The sequence below is a fragment of the Balaenoptera acutorostrata genome, chromosome 17 (genome assembly GCF_949987535.1).
Source record: "Balaenoptera acutorostrata chromosome 17, mBalAcu1.1, whole genome shotgun sequence".
Taxonomy (NCBI): Eukaryota; Metazoa; Chordata; class Mammalia; order Artiodactyla; family Balaenopteridae; genus Balaenoptera; species Balaenoptera acutorostrata.
In genome coordinates, this window is record NC_080080.1 from 46,076,805 (window position 1) to 46,099,387 (window position 22,583).

Genomic DNA, 22,583 nt, shown 5'->3' on the forward strand with positions numbered 1-22,583 from the left:
CCTTAATGTTATTAAAGGTCACTCAGCTTATATGTGATGGAGCCAGTTGTAATCAAACAGTCTGTCTGCCTCCAAAATTTATCTGCTTTCCACTACAACTTGAGATTTTATTGTGCTTTGCATTGTAGAGAATAACTTCTGAATTTTTGTGCCCCTTGCTCTTCATTGTGTGTAACTCATCTCTGGGAAGAAAATAAAATATTTGCCCTAAGTATTCATTTCACAAAGAATAGAATACTCTAGTTTAAAAAACATTTTTTGATTTTATTATATCAGACTTTATTAATTTTATAGCATGTTATCTTAAATATTATTACATGTATTTATTTTCTTTTTTATAATTAACAAAATCATAGGAAATAAGTAGGAATATTTCATATTAAATATAAGGAAATTGACATACAATGAATTTTAATTAATATAACTTCTTTTTCTTATAATAGCAATATTTATTAAAATGATTGTTAAATAGCACAAAATGCTAAAAAAGGTTTCTAAAGGCTTTTAATTTTTAAATTTATTTTACATGTTCAGTTACAAATTTAAATAAATACTAAGGTTCTTTATGTTTGATAAATGAGCATGTGTTTGACCTTAGGTGGAATACCATGTGAAAAACAAAAATGAGAAGCCTATATTCTTTTGGGACTGCCCCCCAAATAAGTTTTTAGGCAAGGCTAAAGATCTGAGTACAGTTTGTAATTTAACAGGTGAGAGTCTTTGATCCTCCACAGAGATAGTCTTCAGTTTTGTAAATGTAACTAAAACTCATTTAAGGTAAGTTGCTAAAAAGGAAGTGATCACACACATTGCTCTGAAGTTTTTAAGTGTCTTATGTGTATGTGTAATGTTTGGATATAGAACTACTGTAGGTTCCCAGTGTTTAAATAAAATTTTCTGAAAAACCTTGCCATAGTGTCTACTCTATGCCAAATATACCATTGGCTTAAAATATTTGATATTCAAATAATCTTGGAGAAAATGCATTAAATTTTCATTAGTCATTAAGCCTTTAGCAAGAATAAGCTTAGGAGATTTGTAGAGAATTCCTTAGGTTATGTAATGCCTTATTTTTTCCTGGCCTCTTCCTACACACCTGCTGTATGACTCCTTCCTTGAAAAGTTCCTCTCTGCCTACCATCTGCCATCCACAGTCTTCTTTTACTCCCCCATAATTAATGCAGACTTCAGTATCTGGTTTTCATTCTGATCACATGCCATTGATTTAAATGTCAATGTGAATGGCCTCTCTAATACTCTGGTCTGGACTCAGTTCTTTGATTCCCTCAAGTCCAGTGACCTTTACCTCCATTACACATCTGCTATTCACCACTGTAGTTGCACTCTGGGCACCCATAGTTAGAACCACTCCATCTCCAAACTCATATTCAGATATCCACTCTCTGAATATATGCTTCCTCTATCCAAAATTCTGACTCTCTTTGTACTGCCATTCCTGAATATCACCTTCAACACTTCTAATTTCTTGATTATTCCAATCTATCATCTTCTATATTTACCAATGAATCCCATAACCACAAAGATTAATGCCACTACATATTTTTTATTTTTACCTTCAATTGCACCTCAACATTGTTTACCTGTCTTCAGCTCTCTCTGCAAATTTCCCACAGATACCATATGAAAACTTTAGTCCTAAAGCCCCTTACCACACTTTTCACAGAGACCCCCTTCCTCTTACAGTGGTTGTTTTCTTATTTCGCCTATTCTTACCTTTGTTCCATTCCTCCACCTACACTCTAGACTCATTCCATTCCCTCATTCCTCCTCAGGGAACTCACAATATCTTTTCATTGTTTCTGAGATTCATCTGGCTGCCTAAATCGATAACTGGCATCACCATTTTTATTTCTCATCTCACACCCTCTACAATCCATCAGTTCTCCCTATTCTCTGAAGTATGTGCACGTCTCTTCATGGTTCCTCCCTATCTTAATTGTGGCTCTCATCAACATTTCCTGTAAAAGGCTATGAACTTGTCCCTCTGCTTCTATTTTTGCCTTGCCTGCTGCCTGTACCTCTCCTCAATCCATTTTCCACATTAGTCACCTAAGTGATTATTTTTTTAGATGCACATAAGATCTTATCATACCCTACCTAAAGTCCTTCAGCATCTCTCCACATCCTTATAAGGGAGATAAAAGGCTCTTCATTCTTCTTTAGCCTAATATTGAACCACTACCCAAGCAGTGTCTCGTATTTTGTGTTTCTGCAGTACTGAATTACTGATATTTTTTTGGAATTGACTGCTGTTTTATTTCTATATGCCTTTGGACATGTCCTTCTGCCTGCAAGGAATATCCCTGTCTAACTTGGTAAACTCCTTTCTATCCTTGAAAATCCTGCTTAGGCATTACCTCCCCTGTAAACTCTTCCATGATCCTTCCTCTCCTCCTTTCTACCCACAGACAGAATTCTTTCCTTGTACTACTTCTATTCCATGTAAATACTTCTGCCACATATACTACCCTCTATTTTACTTACCAGTTTATAGGTACTCTTAGACTATTGATCTCTTCTTACTAGTTGTGCCTCAGTCATGCTAGTCATATTTCAGTTTGTTTTTTATATCCTCAGTGACTGGCACATAATAGGCATAGACTTTCAAAACTGTTTTTTTTTTTTTTTTTTTTTTTTTTTTCTGAACTAAGCTGAGTGGAACCAAATCTCTATTATAGCTTTTCATGCATTGTTTCAATGATTATCTGTATGTGGGGGTGTGTGTATGTGTATCTACCATAAAATGCTTTGTAGATGTTTGTGGAATAATCAGAGGAAGAATACTGACAGGAGGTTGGTAAGGAGATCATTTGGTAAACTTTGCTACCTCTTCAGCTTTTCCTAACTCCCAGGCTTTCAGTAGAAACACACAGGCACAATGTGAGTGCCTTTATCTTAACAATTAGCTATTGAATTGGAATTGTCTCTGTGTAAGTGCACCCTAACTAGACAGTACCTACCATGAGAACAAGAAACCAGTTTGTGTGTGTGTTACTTGTGCTCATACAAGGTTTTATTAACTAAATGTAAGGTATTGTGAAGGTAAAATTAAATAAGCTAAGAAAATACAATTGTAAATAAAACCTCTACTTACAAGTAATAAGACACATTTAACTCTTAATTATTATCCTTCTAATTGGGAACTGGGATTCCTAGTTCCACTTTTGTATTTTCCTCGATACAGTCTCCAAACCTTTTTTTTTTTTGAACCAAAGTAAATATTTATTTAGAATGAGAAAAACAATGCAATGACAACAAATTTAAAATTTTAAAAAGCTGACAAATACCACAAACATCAAAAAATCCATAAAAATATTTTAAATTAATTGCCTGTATTTTTAGTTTTTAGTTTTTTGATTGCCTCTTCATTTGAAAACAATTTTGTAGTGCATTTTCTTTGTGAGAATAAATAATTTGGTATTTTCTCCAGGATAGGCAATCAAAATTTATTTTTATTATTGGAAGTTTAGAAAAGTTAATTTCAGTAACAACTTGTTTGGTAGTGTCAATTTTTAGTGTTGTTAAATTTGGGAAAACTTGTCATGAGTTTCTTATGTAAGCTCAATGATTTCAGGGCATTTCAAGTTTTCTTGGGTAGTGTAATTAATCTTAAATAGTATTTAAATTGCTCACTAACCTGTTGTTAAGCTCTTTTTGTAGATGTATATTATGAGTTCTGGATTATCCTTGTAGATGCCAATATTTCTTACCAAATCAACAAGAGATTTTTTAAAATTTCAATGTGTTTATATAATTTATTCTTCATCAATTATCAAAAAATTAGGAGTCTGCTTATTAACTATATTTAAAATTTATTTACACCTTGAAATAGATTACTGATTTTGGTTTTATTTGAAAAAATTTTTTTTCTTCCAACTCACTTTTTTTATCATAATTTCTATTGATTTCATTTGTAAAAAAATAATTTCATATGTAAAAAATAATTTTCATATGTAAAAAAATAATTTTATTGTATGATGTAAATATAATTGTATATGTTACATTGTTAAACATATTCCTCATGAAGAAAACTTCTATTTTGACTAGATTAATGAGAACTGAATCCTACACCTACAATTTTTACATCTGGGGGTTGAAAGAATTTACTGACTTCACTATCCACAGACTTCTGGGGTCTCATGCCACAGGACATGTTCTTATCATGACACCTCCTCTGACCTGCACTTTAGTCTCTGAAGCCAGGTGAGCTGTCTCAGTGGAAGGTAAGAATGTTGCCAGAAGCCTTTTCTACACCTAAATAGCTAGCAATAACTTGACTATGCATGGAAGTGATTGTGAAACTCCACACCTTTTAAAATGGTAAATCCTACCATATTACTGTCCCACTTAAACCCTTCAATGCTTCCCATTGCTCTTACAATAAAATTCAGTCTCCTTACTGGAGCCTACAAAACACTGTAGGATTTCAGCTTTTCCTGTCTCTCCAAACTCATCTTCAGCATTCTCTTCTTGCTTTCTATTCAACCATACTGGTCTTAATCAGTTTCTGAAATATGCTAAACTTTGTTTTTTCTCACCCCAGGACATTAATACCTACCGTTCCCTTTCCCTAAATACCTTTTTCCTATTCTACATCAGCATTCAGGCCTAGCTTAGATGATCCCTTTTCAAAGAGGCATTCCATCTTCAGTTATCCCATTCCAGTCAAGCTTTCTTTGCCTTTACACAGCCTCCTTTGCAGGTTACTCGCCTTTTGAGTCCTCTTTATAAATACTTTCTGGAATGGGTAAGTTTTCTTAATCAGCATCCCTTTCCTAATGTTCCAACTTATCTATAACGTGTATGTATATGTTATATATGTATGGGTACATATTTTCTGTGTGTGTACATAAAAAAGCTGTTTGAAAACCTCAACTTAAATATTCTTTTATAATCTCATATTTACAAGTCCCAATTTGAACTCATCATTTCCCTCCTCAAACCTGTTCTGCCTCTTGTGTTCCCTATCTTATGTCATCACCACTTATTCACTTGTTCACCCAATTCAGAAACCCCGAGTCACCCTAGATTCTCTTCTTATTCACTCCTTCCACCCAGTCTGTCACAAAACTATTGGTTTCACTTCAGCAGCATCTCTCAGATCTATCCCTTCTTCTTCAGTACTTATCTCAGACATCATTATTTTTTATTGGAGTTATTGCAGACACCCCAAAGGAAGCCTTCTGTGGCCTGTTTAATATTGCTATATCTTACACCCCCCCAAAAATCTGCCCTCCATAGTGCTGTGAGAATGACCCTTCCAATATTCAAAAAGATAAGTTATGAAAGATTCAAACTTTTGATTCATGTCCACTTCTCCTGTTTCCTTTCCACACTGCTGTTTCCCCTACTCTAACTACTGTACGCCAGACAAGTTTTCTTTTCCCTTTGCACCGTCTCTTCTTTCTTGCCTTCTTCCTCCAGCCAGCTGGAAGAAACCAAGCATAAGCTGTTCCGAAAACGGCTCTAACATTCCAAGCCTAAGGGTCAGTTTAGGCATTCCTTACACTATGCTCCCAACTTAAATCTATTCCCCTATCGCAATACTTAGCACAGCCCACAGAATTTGTTCACCAGCCCAGGGGCCCACCGGATTCTGAGCCCTGTAATTACACCCGTGTTCACACGTGTTCCGCCTCCACGTCCCCTAGTATAGTGGTAGTACCAAGTGGGGACTCTCAAAAATAACAGTGAAAAATTGAGTAAAAGTGAAAAATTAAAAATAAAGGATTCGGATTCAGATGGAGTCGCTTCAACCAATTTTGTTCCTTTCAGGACGGCAGTCTGTGTGAGATATGTATTCCTGTCTGAAGTTAACCATTTCCCTTACTCCATGACAGCCCGAATCCTAGCACCACTTAGACTCAGGCCAGGGACAGAGGCCAGAGCCTGCGGGATCCGCCGGCAGCTCTGACGCGGGAGGGGCTCAGTCGTCAGCTCACGGGAGGCCTCGCTCACAGAGGCGGCCTAGCTCACAGACGCTGCCTGGAGTCCGCCGCCCGGCACCGCGCAGACGTCTCGTCTCGCGCCTCCCTGTGTCGGGCAAGCAAGACCGCCAGCTGGGGTCCCAAAGGCTGTTCATGCGGGCGCGCCCAGTCCAGGGAGAGCCTGTCAGCACCTCGGCGAGGCCTCCCGCGGCCTCCTCCGCACCACGCGCGGCTCCCGAGACGCTGCGCCCGCCCCTCGCGCCCCGCACATCCCGGGAAACGCACACCGCCGGTTTAACGGTTCTGCTCCCGCCGGGCTGCGCCGCGCTCTGGGCCCCAGGCGCCCGAGGCCCCGCCCCGCACCCGCCCTACGCCCCTAGGAGCCGCCGTCTGCCCCGCCCCCGTCGCCGCCACCCGGGGCCTGGAGCAGACTCGCGGCTGCAACCGTTCCCGGACGGGCAGTCGGGCGCTCGGCTGCCGCGTCTAGGGCTGAGCGCCGCGACGCGGCTGCTTGCTCCGAAATCCTCCCGGATCTTAAGGCGGTAGGTGGCCGGGGATGACGAGCCACACGGGGACAGAAGTCAGGCCCCGGGGTGTGAGGAGGCCGGTGGACGCCGTCTCCGAGGGCGGACACGGGGGAAGTTGAGGTGAGGGAGTGAAGCTCTGGGGTCAGTCGGCGCAAATCAGGCAGGGCCTCCACAGGGTCCCCAAGGTGGTTCTTAGAGAGCGAAGGGATCGAGGAGGTCGGAAGGAAAGGGGTGGGGGCCGGTGTGGAAAAGCGGGCGAGGGGCAAGTGGCCAAGGGAATTACACTGCTGAAGGGATATTGATAAAACAAAAACAAAACAAACACATAAAAAGCCCCAAAAAGGAAGTGCACATCGCCCGCTGTCCCAGGACCTGGTCCTAGGTAGTGGTATGGTTTGAAGACTGTTTCCCATGCCCTAGAATCATCCTTACTAATTTTGGACAACAGTTTGTTTTTGTTTTTGAGATTATACTGTAGTTGTTTTTATTAATAATAAATTAAATTCAATAAGAAAAGAAAACCCAGTAAGAATAAAGAAGCAAAAGACATATGTGGTCACTTCACAGAAGGAAATCAAATGGTTAATGAACGTATTTGAAGATGTTCTATGCAACTTGTATGTAAGGGTATGCTGTTTTACAAAAGTTGACATATAACATTATAATAGTTTCAGGTGTACAACATATTTGTATCAAAAGTTTATAATTGCTGATATTAAAGCAAAACTTAAAAAAACCAAACAAACCTGAAAAAGGACAGTTACATCAGTTATGACAACCACCAACACCCATTACCTGGACAGTTTTATCCCACCTCAATGTTAAATTGTGCTTGTATTGAAAGATGCTTCACAGAGAAAAAAATTTTTTTTGGTCAGAAAGCATGAAATGGAAAATATAAGGGGACACTCTGGGCTTACAACTTTTTGATATTTTAGTTTTAATTTTTCCTGCATATGGCAACCCGATTTGTGGAGTATAAAGTGTCTTTCGTCATGTAAGCCATAATTAGTTTATCCTGTACTCCTCTATATTTCCTTTATGTTATTTTTCATCTATCAGGTTATCAGTTTGTGCGGTTTACTTACAAGCAGCATTTGGCTTTAAGGAATCCTAACTTTGTAAAAGAGATATTTTGAAGTTGAAAATTAAGATTAAATCCTATCTGGTATAATCCTATATGGGAAATATACATGAGGTAAATGAAAGCGTGGTCTTTTCACTTCTTCTCTCAGCTTATTTCTTTAATTTTATATGCTCTTATTTCTTAATTGCAGCAGAACCATCAGCAGTTTCTAAAGAAATCTAGAATTTAAGTTGTAAATTTTAAGTATAATATTCAGCTTCTAAGTATAATACATATTACGTTTCATATATCTAATCCATTCTGTGGATTAGAATGGCAGTGTACCATGTCTGCAGAGTGAGGAAAGCATAGTAATCCCACAATTTATTTAGTAGTTGAAGAAAAATTGAAAATTGAGGAAATGAAAATTATTAGCACACACCAATTTATTCAGCAAGGTTTTATACATAAATGTTCCTTCTCATAATTAATTTTTTTTCCATACAAGCAGTGTCCACATGGAATAGTGGAGAGTCAGGTGTCTTTTACTTACCAGACACACAAGTTTAGAGACAAGGGCGTGAACTTTATAGTCAGAACCTCATTTCTACCAATTACTAACTGTGTGAACTTGAGCACGTCTCTTATTTTTCTTAGCCTCAGGTTTCTTCTCTGTAAAGTAGCTAATAATGATTTTCTACAACAGTTAATGTATGGCTCAAAATTAAATGAGATAGTATATGTAAAGCATTTAACATGTAGTAGGATCTCAAAAAATGGCGTTTTAATTAAAAAAGAATAGGATATGTTGGGTAATGAAATTTTGCCCCAATTGATCAGTATATATGCTTATCTCATGGTGCTATATTTTAGAAAATTTTAGGTTAATTTGTAATTTCAGAATTGGTGGGCCCTTATATTTAGTTTGATATATTTTTTAAACAAATAAATAACCTAAGATATAGTTCATATTCTAGATGAAGAATAGGACCTACACAGGTTTCCTGATTTGCAAACCAGTGTTCTGTTCATACCACTTGGCATTTTAAGATGATTTGTGTAAACTTGAAAAAAAAACTTTAGTTAGTAACCATTTCTCAGTATGTGTTAATATAATGAATTTTTGAGACATTGGATCAAAATGTCCTTTACAAAATATTTATACCATAAAACTATATATTTACATTTCAAAGACAACTTTATGACAGGCCCACTGCTTGCTACCCAATGTTGTAGGTAGGGTTATGTTTTTTTTGCAACTGTTCTTTGTAACACTTGATATCATAAATGCCTAACCTAGGTAGCTTCAAAGGAAACTTTTGGAGTTCTACATTCAATGAGTGAGCAGACATTAGAGTTTAAGATTGAAGTTATTTTATATGCTGACTGTGTAGTTCAGCTGTCTTTATTTGTAACCCAAACTGAGAATTAGGCTTTGGTTTCTGGAGCCCTGTCCTTCATAGATTATGATCCTGGATCAGTTTTACAATAATAATTGCTTATTATTGTATAAGGTAAATACTTTTCCATTAATAACACTGTTTAAGACATGATGCTGTTATGTAGTATGCATCCCAAACTTATTCCCTATAATGTCACTGTCTCTATGCAGACATAGTTTACTTTAAAAAAAAAAAATCATATTGAATAGAGTATTGCATGGCATCATCTTTTCTAATTTCCTTAACTGATGTGGATTTATGTGTCTGGGGACTTTGCTGTAGTTTTCATGCTACAAATTGAAAGAGTAGGTGGTACTGAAAAATCTTTTTGTTTGTTTATTTACATGTGTTGTAAAATCATATAAGAGTTCTGTAACTCCCCAACGTTTGAAAACTGTGGATTTGCATTGAATACTGGGGATTTGCATTGCTCAGCAACTGGAAAGACTTTACAACCTACCAACTCGATTTCAGCTGAGCAATGAAAAATAAAAGTGTGTGCCAAAGTACTCTATTGTATTCTTTTCATATGGGAAACAGGATGGAAAGTTACTACTACTAGTATTAGGGTCCTAATTAAAATGGCTAGGATAACATTAAATAATGCAATATTAGACTGCTCTTTGGTCCATATTAGAATATTCCCTTCCACATAGAAAATATTCAATAAATATTTGAAGTGAGGTTTTTTGCTACATATGCTTATAACTTTTTTTGTTTCCTATTATATCAAAGTAGTACATTAGTTTTGTTTAGAAGGTTGTTAATCACTGTGCTGAAATACCAGTTAACATACACATTACAAATCTAGATGGGTGTTAACTGAGAGTACTGGCTTGCATATCTCCGAAGTTCAAGAAAAAGTAACTATTTTGTGCTTAGTTACCATTGCTAACTTTGAGAGATTGTTTATAAATTTATGATTTTAACACTTGAATTATGTCCAAAGGCATTTTTTTAAGACGAAAGCATTTCTTTGGAGCATAAAGAAAGTGATTAACCCTATTTTATACTTAGGGAAACAGTCACTTAGACCAACCTCTGCTTAAGATCATGGGTTACAATCAGTTTCTGGATGAGCAAGTGCAAAATCAGGTGGAGTTTTACTTTTGACTTTGTCTTGATAGGTATCAAAATTTGGAAAGCTTTTGGTCCATTCAGGCATCACAAGATTTTCATTAAATAGGAGGTATTTAAATTTATAGATTTATTTAGTAAAACTAATTATGTTGCAGCTACTAAGATACAAAGATAAATAAAGTCTAGTTTTTCTGGCTTCAGCTAACTCACAGTCTAACCAGTTAGGCATATAATAGATTTTTTGTATGATACATTTTAGAAAAATTAATAGGCAAAATATTGGGTTGGTCAAAAATTCGTTCAGCTTTTTCATAAGAAGTCATGGAAAAACCCGAATGAACTTTTTGGCCAACCCAATACAATATGGACCACTGGAGGAAGAAAGAAAAATCATATTGTTGCTACCATTATTGTTATTTTACTATCAACTATTTGTTAGGAACTAGAGAACTTCATGTGAACTATTTTATTTAATGTTAGCGTTGAGACATGAGGATACTTTCCAAGGAAGTAGAGAGAACTTGACCTTGGTTTTGAAGGATGAATAGCAATTTGGGAGAAGAGCAGCAGGGAGAGTGAGGGAACTCCAAACAGAGCACCTGAATGTATATGGTGAAACAAAATAACATTTATGAATTCAACAACTTATTGAACGTGTACTGTGTATTAGACACTGTGCTAGCCATTAGAGATATACCTGAGTGATAGAGCTATAATTTTATAGTCAGATAATAGGTAATTGAAACTAATGAAATAAATACCACACAGGAAGAGGATACAGGGGTGATTTATGAGCACATAAGAAGGGTACTTAATGAAACTTGGACAGTTCTGCCTGTGTGGGAGGTGGAAAGAGAGTATGGGGCTATAGCTTGATCATAGCATGTTGGCCAAAAGCATGGGGATGAGCATACCCATCACTTTTTAGACTCATGACCTTGGGCAAGTTACCTAATTTCTCTAAGCCTTCTCTGTAAAATGAGGATAACAAAATGATAAAATTAACATTTATTGAACTTTTACCGTGTACCAGTTATTGTGCTAATGCTTTATACAGATTTTCTTTTTTAGTCTTCACATCAAACTTAGGAGATAGGGGTTATTGTTTTCCATAATTGCATAACTAAGTGGTGGAGCTATGATATGAACCTAGGTAGGCTGATCCAAGACCTGAGCTCTAACTGTTAATAGTGCCTAATTTATAAAGTTGTTCTGAATATTAAATAATGTGACATAGGTAAGTGGTTTACTGTGCATGACACATGGATGTTGGGTCCTGTTTCTGTTAATAATTCAGGAGGTGATGGGGTACTGAAGTTTTTTAAGCAGGTATGTGTGTAAGGAGATCATATTTTGGAGAGAAAAGAGACTATATTCACCCATTTGTTCAGCAGATGCTTGCTTTACACCTACTTTGGATCCAGTCCAAGTACTGAGTTAGTTGTAGGGGACACAGGAGGAATGAAAATATTGTTCTTCACTTTAAGAAGACTCTGTTCCTCACTTTTGCCTAGTATGAAAGACAAATCAGCCATTATAGTGTGGTATATAGTATAGTATAGTACAGTGTTCTCTAAGTGCCATGATATGGGCATATTCACTGTGTCCCAGGTACATAGGTACATAGGTACATAGGGAGAGGGAGTATTTAAATCAGTCTAGGTGTTCAGGGAGATGAATTAAGAACTACTGTGGGACTAAAAGAGTAATGGTGGGAGTAAAGAAAATATATTTGAGAGACATTTAGGAAGTAGAATGGATAGGAATTAGAGACTGATTATGGTGTGGGGGCTCTAATATAGACAAATTTAAGGTGTCTTTAACTGAGGGTGATATGAGGGAGTTGGTGATGACTTTAAGGAATACAGGAGGAGGGACATCTTTGGAGTCAAAGTAATGAATTTGATTTTTTTTTTATAATAATAGCATTTATTTAGCACTTGCCTTGTGCCAAGTAGTCTTTTTTTTTTTAACATCTTTATTGGAGTATAATTGCTTTACATTGTTGTGTTAGTTTCTGCTGTATAACAAAGTGAATCAGCTATACGTATACATATGTCCCCGTGTCCCCTCCCTCTTGCATCTCCCACCCACCCTCCCTATCCCACCCCTCTAGGGGGACACAAAGCACTGAGCTGATCTCCCTGTGCTATGCGGCTGCTTCCCACTAACTATCTGTTTTACATTTGGTAGTGTATATGTGTCAATGCCACTCTCTCACTTTGTCCCAGTTTACCCTTCCCCCTCCCCGTATCTTCATGTCCATTCTCTACGTCTGCATCTTTATTCCTGTCCTGCCCCTAGGTTCTTCAGAACCTTTTTTTTAGATTCCATATATATGTGTTAGCATATGGTATTTTTCTCTTTCTGACTTAATTCACTCTGTATGACAGACTCTAGGTCTGTCCACCTCACTACAAATAACTCAATTTCATTTCTTTTTATGGCTGAGTAATATTCCATTGTATATATGTACCACATCTTCTTTATCTATTCTTCTGTTGATGGACGCTCAGGTTGCTTCCACGTCTTGGCTATTGTAAGTAGTGCTGCAATTTTGGATATGTTGAATTTGAGGTACCTATAGTAAGATATAAATGGAAATATCTTTTGGCAATTAGAAAGATGAAACTGGAATTTAAAAGAGAGGTAGCTGCTGGATGTGTAAAGTAGGGCATATTTATCATGCAGATAGGTAGTTGCAATCATAAGAATAGATGAGAGTAGCTAAGAGGACCAAAGCCAAATTTGGACGAATCCCTAAATTTAATTAGAGAAAAGTAGGAATCAGCTAAGGAAGTTAGAAGGGACAATCAAAGAAATAGGAAACAAAACTTAAAGAAAAGAGTCAGGGGAGTTAAGGGAGGAAAATGTTTTAAAGAGGGAATATTTAATTGTGACAGATGCTGTAAAGGGGTCTATGGTTGTTGCATGTTATTTTAAATGCTTTGTTTTGTGTTTTCCACCTTAACTTATAAAATAGTTATCTTCAAATGAATGTCGTGGTTATTTGTATATATGTTAAAGCAACTTGATTATCTTGTCCAGAAGATAAAATGTATTTTTCCCACCAAAAGTATGGAACCTCAAGGTCTTTGAGATAATGGAAACCAAAAAATTGATTGGTAAACCACTTCAACCAGCAAGACCTGTTCGTCATCTGACTTCTCCCCCTGGTGAGTAATCTAGGGTACACATTTAAAAAAATTAATTGGTTAATGGCTAATTAGTATTTGAAAGGCCAAATAATATATGTATAAAATACATAAATAAATAAATGTATAAATGGTGGATATTTAAAAAATAATGAAAACCAATGATCTCCACTGTTTGAAGAATTTAGAAGTATTACCAAAGAGAAGGATTCTTTTTTTTATTGAAATATAGTTGATTTACAATATTGTGTTAGTTTCAGGTGTACAGTAATGATTCAGTTATATACATATATATATATATATATATATATATATATATATATATATATATCTTCAGATTATTTCCATTATAGGTTATTATAAGATACTGAATATAGTTAATTGTGCTATACAGCAAATCTTTGTTGCTTATCTATTTTGTGTATAGTAGTTTGTATCTGTTAATCCCATACTCCTAATTTATCCCTCTGCTCCTCCCTTTCCCATTTGGTAATCATAAATTTATTTTCTGTGTCTGTGAGTCTGTTTTGTAATAGATTCATTTGTATTATTTTTTAGATTCCACATGTAAATGGTATCATATAATATTTGTCTTTGTCTGATTTACTTCACTAAGTATAATATTCTCTAGGTCCATTCATGTTGCTGCAAATGGCACTATTTCATGCTTTTTTATGGCTAATACTCCATTGTGTATATATCACATCTTCTGTTGATGGGAACTTGGGTTGTTTCCATATCTTGGCTATTGTAAATAGTGCTGCTATGAACATTGGGATGCATGGATCTTTTTGAATTAGAAATTTTGTCTTTTCTGGATATATACCCGGGAGTGGGATTGCTGGATAATATGTCAACTCTGTTTTTAGTTTTTTAAGGAACCTCCATACTGTTTTCCATAGTGGCTGCACCCATTTACATTCCCACCAACAGTGTAGGAGGGATTCCTTTTCTCCACACCCTATCCAGCAATTATTATTTGTAGACTTTTTGATGATGGCCATTCTGATCTGTGTGAGGTGATACCTCATTGTGGTTTTGACTTACATTAAGAAAATTCTTAATGGTCTACCAGACCAACAAAGGTGGGAAGAACTCGTGTATTTTTTTTGCCTGAGAGCAACTTGTGTATCTTTTTTTTTCATGTCTCATTTTCATGGTTAACACCTGGCTTCTGCTCAGAATGATACTCTCAGTACAAATTGTGTCCTGTGATTATGATCACTGTAGAGCAGTCATTCTGGAGAGAGCATTAGCCTTTAAAAAATATACCTAATTGAAAAAAATTAGTACCAAGCAACACTTACAGATTAAGGCTGTGCTTGAGCTGGAACATAAAATCTAACTTTTCAGGAAATCTGCATTTTCTAAAATATTTTCTTTTGCCCATAAAATTAAACTTTTGGACAAATTCTTAAAATACTTGGTATTTAATTTCTAAATTGGAATAGTGACCTTTTTATTATTTTCATTACTAGTATATATATTTATATTTTATGTATATTTGTCTATACATATATACATAAAATATAAAAGTTATTTGAATTCTGTTTAGTCCATGTGTTCAACTGAATAACTGGCTACTTAGAAAAGGGAAAATATAGCCCTTTTACTGGGTACAAAGATGAATCAGAAAAGATAGAAATGACACAGCTCCTCAGTCCTCCATTTGTTCTCCTATCTTTGGTTCCTACAAAGAAGATTGTCTCTACTTTGGTAATGTTTCCTTTGAAGAGGGCTGTGACTTAGGACAGACACAATGAAATTAAGGGATCTTCTGGACCATAGTTTAGCAATGCTGAAGCTGTATCCTTCTGGTGCACTGAAGAAGCAGTTGTGTAGGGCGAAGTCTCAGATTTTTTCCTAAAGCGATTTTTTCCGTGCTATCTTCTCTGTACCTGTCACATAACTTATTTTTATTATAGTCATTATTTATGAGCTTGTTTTTTTAAAAATAAGCTATGAACTATTTTACCTCTGAGCTTTTTTCATGCTTATAAACCCATGTCCTAACATGGTGGTTGACATTTCATTGTGTTGAGTAAATGAACTATCAGAAAATATTTCAAAACAGTGCCTAGAATATCCTGGATACTTAAGGTTTTTAGGTGGTGTTATACCATTTATTGAAGTAATAGATATTTAAAACGGTTTTTTTTTTTTTTCTCTCTCCTAACAGGAACAGTATTCCATTTCAACTTCCAAAACGAATATCCATGCAACACCCAGTACTTACAAAGTGGAGTTAGCAGAGTAAGTCTTAGCAGTTATAATAAAATAAAGCATTACGACTGGAAAGTAACATTTGTTAGATGGCTGTTGTGTGCCAGGTACTATACTAAGTGCTTTATATACTTTTTAAAAGTTATGATCTATTTCAAGCATATATTACAGAGAATAAACACTTATTATACCCATTTCTCACCATTTTCAAATCTAAATATTTTGTTTTATTTGTTTTAGAAAATGTTAAAGAAAAAACCTTACAGGTAAAATTTTAAAAACCTATATATCCCTGCACCATCCCATTTCCTTCTTATACTTCCCCAAGATAACTATCCTCAATTTATTATTGTTTTTGTGAATGTATTAGTACTTATGCTATAACAAATAGAATTGTTTTAACTGTTCTACAATTTTATATAAATAATATTTTACCTACACATATTTTGCTGTATTTTTTCACATTTAGGATTATATTTAAAATTTTCTAATTTAATTTTTTGACTAAATAAAATAGTCACAAATTTAAAAATTCAAAATATACAAAATGACATTTAGTGAAGTTTCCCTCCAATCTCTATCCCCCAGTCACCTATTTCCTCTGATCAGAAGTAACCATTGTACCCCTTTCTTATCTAGAAACTTCCAGAAATACATTGTGCATAGACAAGCATAAATATATTTATAAATGGAATACTAGGCAACTATTAAAATGAGTAAAGCAGTTCAATATGTGCTGATAGGGAATAATCTCTTTATATATATATATTAAGCTACCACATTTCTTGTTCCATTTTTTGTCACGGGCATGACACTTGTTTCTGTTTTATAATAGAAATATTTTATAATAAATGCTACAATAAACACCCATCTATATGTTATGTTTTATACATGTTTGAGAGGTTCTCTGTAGTATAAACCTGGAGTAGAGTTGCTATATACTGTCAAATTTCTCTCCAAAGTGATTTGTACAAGCAATGCATAAGTACTCTTGATTTTTCTACATCCTTACCTTGTTATTGTCAGACTTTCACTCTTTTTTCATGTTTAATGGGTGAGAAATGTATCTTGTCGGTTTTAATTTTTAATTCTTTATTACTTTGGATGCAGCAGCTTTTCTTATGTTTAATTTGGCCATTTGGTTTTTCTCTTTTGTGAATTATCAGTTCATATCATGTACCCATTTCTCTTGGTCTATGAGAGAATTGTTTATTTTTTTTGTGTGTTTTTTTTTTCAAACTTTAAAATTTTAATGTAGTCATATTTTAAATTTTTTTATGATTTTACTCTTTGTGTCATTGTTTATGACATTTTCTCATCTCTGAGATCAAAGTATATTTTTCCTACATATTCTTCCAAAAAATTTAAAGTTTTGCTTTAATATTTAAGTGTATAGTCTACCTGAAATTAATTTTTGTATGATATAGATAGAAATCTATTTTTTTTTTTAATATAGAAGACCAGTTGTAAAGCACAATTCATTGAATGATCTATTCTTTCCATACAGATTTATGCCAACTTTATTGTATAAGTTTTCAGATAAATAGGGCCTGTTTCTGGACTCTTAATTCTTTTCCATTGATCTATTTGTGTATCTCTGTGTCAGTACCATGATATCTTAATTACACTTGCTTTATATTAATTTTTTAAGCCATTGTAATGTTTTGTTTTATCTGTTCCAGTAGTTAGCATTTCCCTAATTAATACAATAATAATATTCATACCTCCCTTTGGAACTCTTGACCTTCTTTTAGAAACTTTATAAGTAAAAAGGAGTATATTAATATGGTAAATTTTATAGAGAAAAGTCAATTAATTAGATATACTTCTAACTGTAAAATTTTGTCTGCTGCTTCAATTATAATGCAAAAGCGACTAGAACCTATGTCAGAGATATCACACAATTTATAGTGAAGGACACTTTTTACTAACTCTCTGTATTTTTTTAAACCAACTTTGTTAAGGTATAATTTACATACAGAAAAATGAACCCATTTTTTCAAAGAGTTTTGATAAATATATACCTCACGTAACTAACCCCACAATGAAGCTATAGAGCTGTAGTTTCATCTTCCCCAAAAGTACTCTTTTATTCCTTTACAGTCATTCACCATCCCCACTTCCACTAATCCTAGTGCTCCCTCCTCCAGGCATCCGCTGATCTGCTTTCTTTAACTATAAATTAGTTTTGGCTGCTCTAAAATTTCATATAAATGAAATCACACAGTCTATATTCTTTGGTGTTAGATTTTTTTTGCTCAGCATAATGTTTTTGAGATTCTTCCATGTCCTTGTAGATAGCAGTAGTTGGTTTGTTTTTAATTTGGAATACTATTCTGCTGTGTGAATATAGGACAATTTATTTATTCCTCAGTTGATGGACATTGGATTGTATCTAGTTTGGGGATATTATGAATAATGCTGCTGTGGATAATTGTGTTCACATCTTTGTGTGGACATACACACAATACCCAGGAGTGGAATTGATGGAGCATATGTTAAGTTGGTTTAGAAACTGCCAAAATGTTTTCCAAAGTGGTTGTACCATTTTACATTCCCACTAGTAGTGTGTGAGGTACCAGTTGCTTCACAACCTTGCCAACACTTGGTATAGTCAGTCTTCATTTTTAGCCATTTTAGTGTGTGAGTAGTTGTATCTCATCGTATTTTATATTTGCATTTTCCTAATGATTAATGAGATTGAGCATTTTATCATGAGTTTATTTACCATCTGTATTTTTCTTTTTTCTTTTTGGTGAAGTGTCTGTTCAAATCTTTTACATGTTTCTAATATTTGGGTTGTTTGTCTTTTTATCACTGAATCACACGAGTTTGTTGAAATCACTGTATCATACATGTGTGAATTTATTTCTAAACTCTATTATGTTCTACTGATTTATATGTCTGTTTCTTTCCAGCTTTATTGAGATGTAATTGACATATAATGTGTAAGTTTAGGGTATAGAATGTGATGATTTGATACATGTGTATGTTGTAAAATGTTTACCACAATGAGTTCAGTTAACATATCCTTCATTTCACATAATCACTATTTTGTTGTTGTTGTTTTGTTATAGTGAGAACATTAAGATTTACCCTCTTAGCAGCTTTCAATGTACAATATAGTATTGTCAACTATAGTCATCATGCTATATACTAGATTCCCTATATGTCTATCTCTTGGTCAACATCACACTTTACAGACTGCTGTAGCTTTCTGATAAGTCTTGAAATCAAGTAATAAAAGTTCATTAACTTTATTCTTTTTCAAATTTGTTATTCTGGGTCCTCTGCATTTCCATATAAGTTTTAAATGAGGCTGTCAATTTCTACAAAAAAGCCTATTGGAATTTTGATAGAGTTTAAAAATTAATTTGAAAAGAATTAACATCTTAATTTTAAGTCTTTGATCCATAAACATGACATTTCTCTCTGTGCTTTGATTTTTTCAGCATAGGGGTCTTGAACATCTTTTGTCAAATTTGTAAGCATTCTGTATTTTTTGATACTACTGTTAAGTAGTATTTTTTGTAAATTTCAAATTCCACATCTTGGATACTAGGATATAGAAATACTGTTGATTTTTGTATATTGACCTTGCTAAACTCACTTCTTAGATCTCATAGCCTTTTTGTAGTGTATTCCATCCCATTCTTGCTCTATTGTCATAATTTTACTTTAGCTTGTGCTATAAATACACAGTACATTGCTACTATTTTTGCTTTTGTATATTATCTTTTAAAATAATTGTTTAAAATAAAAGAATGAATTTTATTTTACCTTCATTTATTCCATTTCCAGCACTTTTTTTTTAACATCTTTATTGGAGTATAATTGCTTTACAATGGTGTGTTAGTTTCTGCTTTATAACAAAGTGAATCAGTTATACATATACATATGTTCCCATATCTCTTCCCTCTTGCATCTCCCTCCATCCCACTCTCCCCATCCCACACCTCTAGGTGGTCACAAAGCACAGAGCTGATCTCCCTGTGCTATGCGGTTGCTTCCCACTAGCTATCTATTTTACGTTTGGTACTGTATATATGTCCATGCCACTCTCTCTCTTTGTCACATCTTACCCTTCCCCCTCCCCATATGCTCAAGTCCTTTCTCTAGTAGGTCTGTATCTTTATTCCCGTCTTGCCACTAGGTTCTTCATGACCTTTTTTTTTTTTTTTCCTTAGATTCCATATATATGTGTTAGCATACTGTATTTGTTTTTCTCTTTCTGACTTACTTCACTCTGTATGACAGACTCTAACTCCATCCACCTCACTACAAATACCTCCATTTCATTTCTTTTTATGGCTGAGTAATATTCCATTGTATATATGTGCCACATATTCTTTATCCATTCATCCGATGATGGACACTTAGGTTGCTTCCATGTCCTGGCAATTGTAAATAGAGTTGCAATGAACATTTTGGTACATGACTTTTTGAATTATGGTTTTCTCAGGGTATATGACCAGTAGTGGGATTGCTGGGTCGTATGGTAGCTCTATTTTTAGTTTTTTAAGGAACGTCCACACTGTTCTCCATAGTGGCTGTATCAATTTACATTCCCACCAACAGTGCAAGAGTGTTCCCTTTTCTCCACACCCTCTCCAACATTTATTGTTTCTAGATTTTTTGATGATGGCCATTCTAACCAGTGTGAGATGATATCTCATTGTAGTTTTGATTTGCATTTCTCTAATGATTAATGATGTTGAGCATTCTTTCATATGTTTTTTGCAATCTGTATATCTTCTTTGGAGAAATGTCTATTTAGGTCTTCTGTCCATTTTTGGATTGGGTTGTTTGTTTGTTTGTTATTGAGCTGCTTGTAAATCTTGGAGATTAATCGTTTGTCAGTTGCTTCATTTGTAAATATTTTCTCCCATTCTGAGGGTTGCCTTTTGTCTTGTTTATGGTTTCCTTTGCTGTGCAAAAGCTTTTAAGTTTCATTAGGTCCCATTTGTTTATTTTCGTTTTTATTTCCATTTCTCTAGGAGGTGGGTCAAAAAGGATCTTGCTGTGATTTATGTCGTAGAGTGTTCTGCCTATGTTTTCCTCTAAGAGTTTGATAGTGTCTGGTCTTACATTTAGGTCTTTAATCCATTTTGAGTTTATTTTTGTGTATGGTGTTAGGGAGTGTTCTAATTTCATACTTTTACATGTCCCTGTCCAGTTTTCCCAGCACTACTTATTGAAGAGGCTGTCTTTTCTCCACTGTATATGCTTGCCTCCTTTATCAAAGATAAGGTGACCATATGTGCGTGGGTTTATCTCTGGGCTTTCTATCCTGTTCCATTGATCTATGTTTCTGTTTTTGTGCCGGTACCAAACTGTCTTGATTACTGTAGCTTTGTAGTATAGTCTGAAGTCAGGAAACCTGTTTCCTCCAGCTCCATTTTTCGTTCTCAAGATTGCTTTGGTTATTCGGGGTCTTTTGTGTTTCCATACAAATTGTGAAATTTTTTGTTCTAGTTCTGTGAAAAATGCCAGTGGTAGTTTGATAGGGATTGCGTTGAATCTGTAGATTGCTTTGGGTAATAGAGTCATTTTCACAATGTTGATTCTTCCAATCCAAGAACATGGTATATCTCTCCATCTATTTGTATCATCTTTAATTTCTTTCATCAGTGTCTTATACTTTCCTGCATACAGGTCTTTTGTCTCCTTAGGTAGGTTTATTCCTAGATATTTTATTCTTTTTGTTGCAATGGTAAACGGGAGTGTTTTCTTAATTTCACTTTCAGATTTTTCATCATTAGTGTATAGGAATGCAAGAGATTTCTGTGCATTAATTTTGTATCCTTCTACTTTACCAAATTCATTAATTAGCTCTAGGAGTTTTCTGGTAGCATCTTTAGGATTCTCTATGTATAGTATCATGTAATCTGCAAACAGTGACAGCTTTACTTCTTCTTTTCTGATTTGGATTCCTTTTATTTCTTTTTCTTCTCTGATTGCTGTGGCTAACACTTCCAAAACTGTGTTGAATAACAGTGGTGAGAATGGGCAACCTTGTCTTGTTCCTGATCTTAGTGGAAATGGTTTCAGTTTTTCACCATTGAGGACAATGTTGGCTGTGGGTTTGTCATATATGGCCTTTATTATGTTGAGGAAAGTTCCCTCTATGCCTTCATTCTGCAGTGCTTTTGTCATAAATGGGTGTTGAATTTTGTCAAAAGCTTTCTCTGCATCTATTGAGATGATCATATGGTTTTTCTCCTTCAGTTTGTTCATATGGTGTATAACGTTGATTGATTTGCGTATATTGAAGAATCCTTGCATTCCTGGAATAAACCCCACTTGATCATGGTGTATGATCCTTTTAATGTGCTGTTGGATTCTGTTTGTTAGTATTTTGTTGAGGATTTTTGCATCTGTGTTCATCAGTGACATTGACCTGTAGTTTTCTTTCTTTGTGACATCTTTGTCTGGTTTTGGTGTAAGGGTGATGGTGGCCTCGTAGCATGAGTTGGAGAGTGTTCCTCCCTCTGCTATATTTTGGAAGAGTTTGAGAAGGATAGGTGTTAGCTCTTCTCTAAATGTTTGGTAGAATTCGCCTGTGAAGCCATCTGGTCCTGGGCTTTTGTTTGTTGGAAGATTTTTAATCACAGTTTCAATTTCAGTGCCTATGATTGGTCTGTTTATATTTTCTATTTCTTCCTGGTTCAGTCTCAGAAGGTTGTGCATTTCTAAGAATTTGTCCATTTCTTCCAGGTTGTCCATTTTATTGGCATAGAGTTGCTTGTAGTAATCTCTCATGATCGTTTGTATTTCTGCAGTGTCAGTTCTTACTTCTCCTTTTTCATTTCTAATTCTATTGATTTGAGTCTTCTCCCTTTTTTTCTTGATGAGTCTGGCTAATGGTTTATCAATTTTGTTTATCTTCTCAAAGAACCAGCTTTTAGTTTTATTGATCTTTGCTATTGTTTCCTTCATTTCTTTTTCATTTATTTCTGATGTGATCTTTATGATTTCTTTTCTTCTGCTATCTTTGGGGTTTTTTTGTTCTTCTTTCTCTAATTGCTTTAGGTGCAAGTTTAGGTGGTTTATTCAAGATGTTTCCTGATTCTTGAGGTAGGCTTGTATTGCTATAAACCTCCCTCTTAGCACTGCTTTTGCTGCATCCCATAGGTTTTGGG

General features: G+C 35.0%; 1 protein-coding gene across 3 annotated transcripts in view; it reads left to right on the plus strand.

The window, feature by feature from the left end:
• The first annotated feature begins 6,353 nt into the window (after positions 1-6,353).
• The window catches only part of C17H8orf88 (chromosome 17 C8orf88 homolog), a 46,647-nt gene continuing 30,417 nt past the window's right edge, over positions 6,354-22,583 (plus strand). The window contains exons 1-3 of one of the 3 annotated variants that reach the window (XM_007177494.2): positions 6,354-6,490; positions 13,141-13,239; positions 15,398-15,471. In XM_007177494.2, the coding sequence (XP_007177556.1) occupies positions 13,167-13,239; positions 15,398-15,471 (147 nt within the window). In that variant the 5' untranslated portion in view covers positions 6,354-6,490; positions 13,141-13,166. Of the gene's footprint in view, positions 6,491-6,525; positions 6,596-13,111; positions 13,240-15,397; positions 15,472-22,583 lie in introns of those variants that run through there. The other 2 variants (XM_007177496.2, XM_007177495.2) reach the window with 2 other exon arrangements.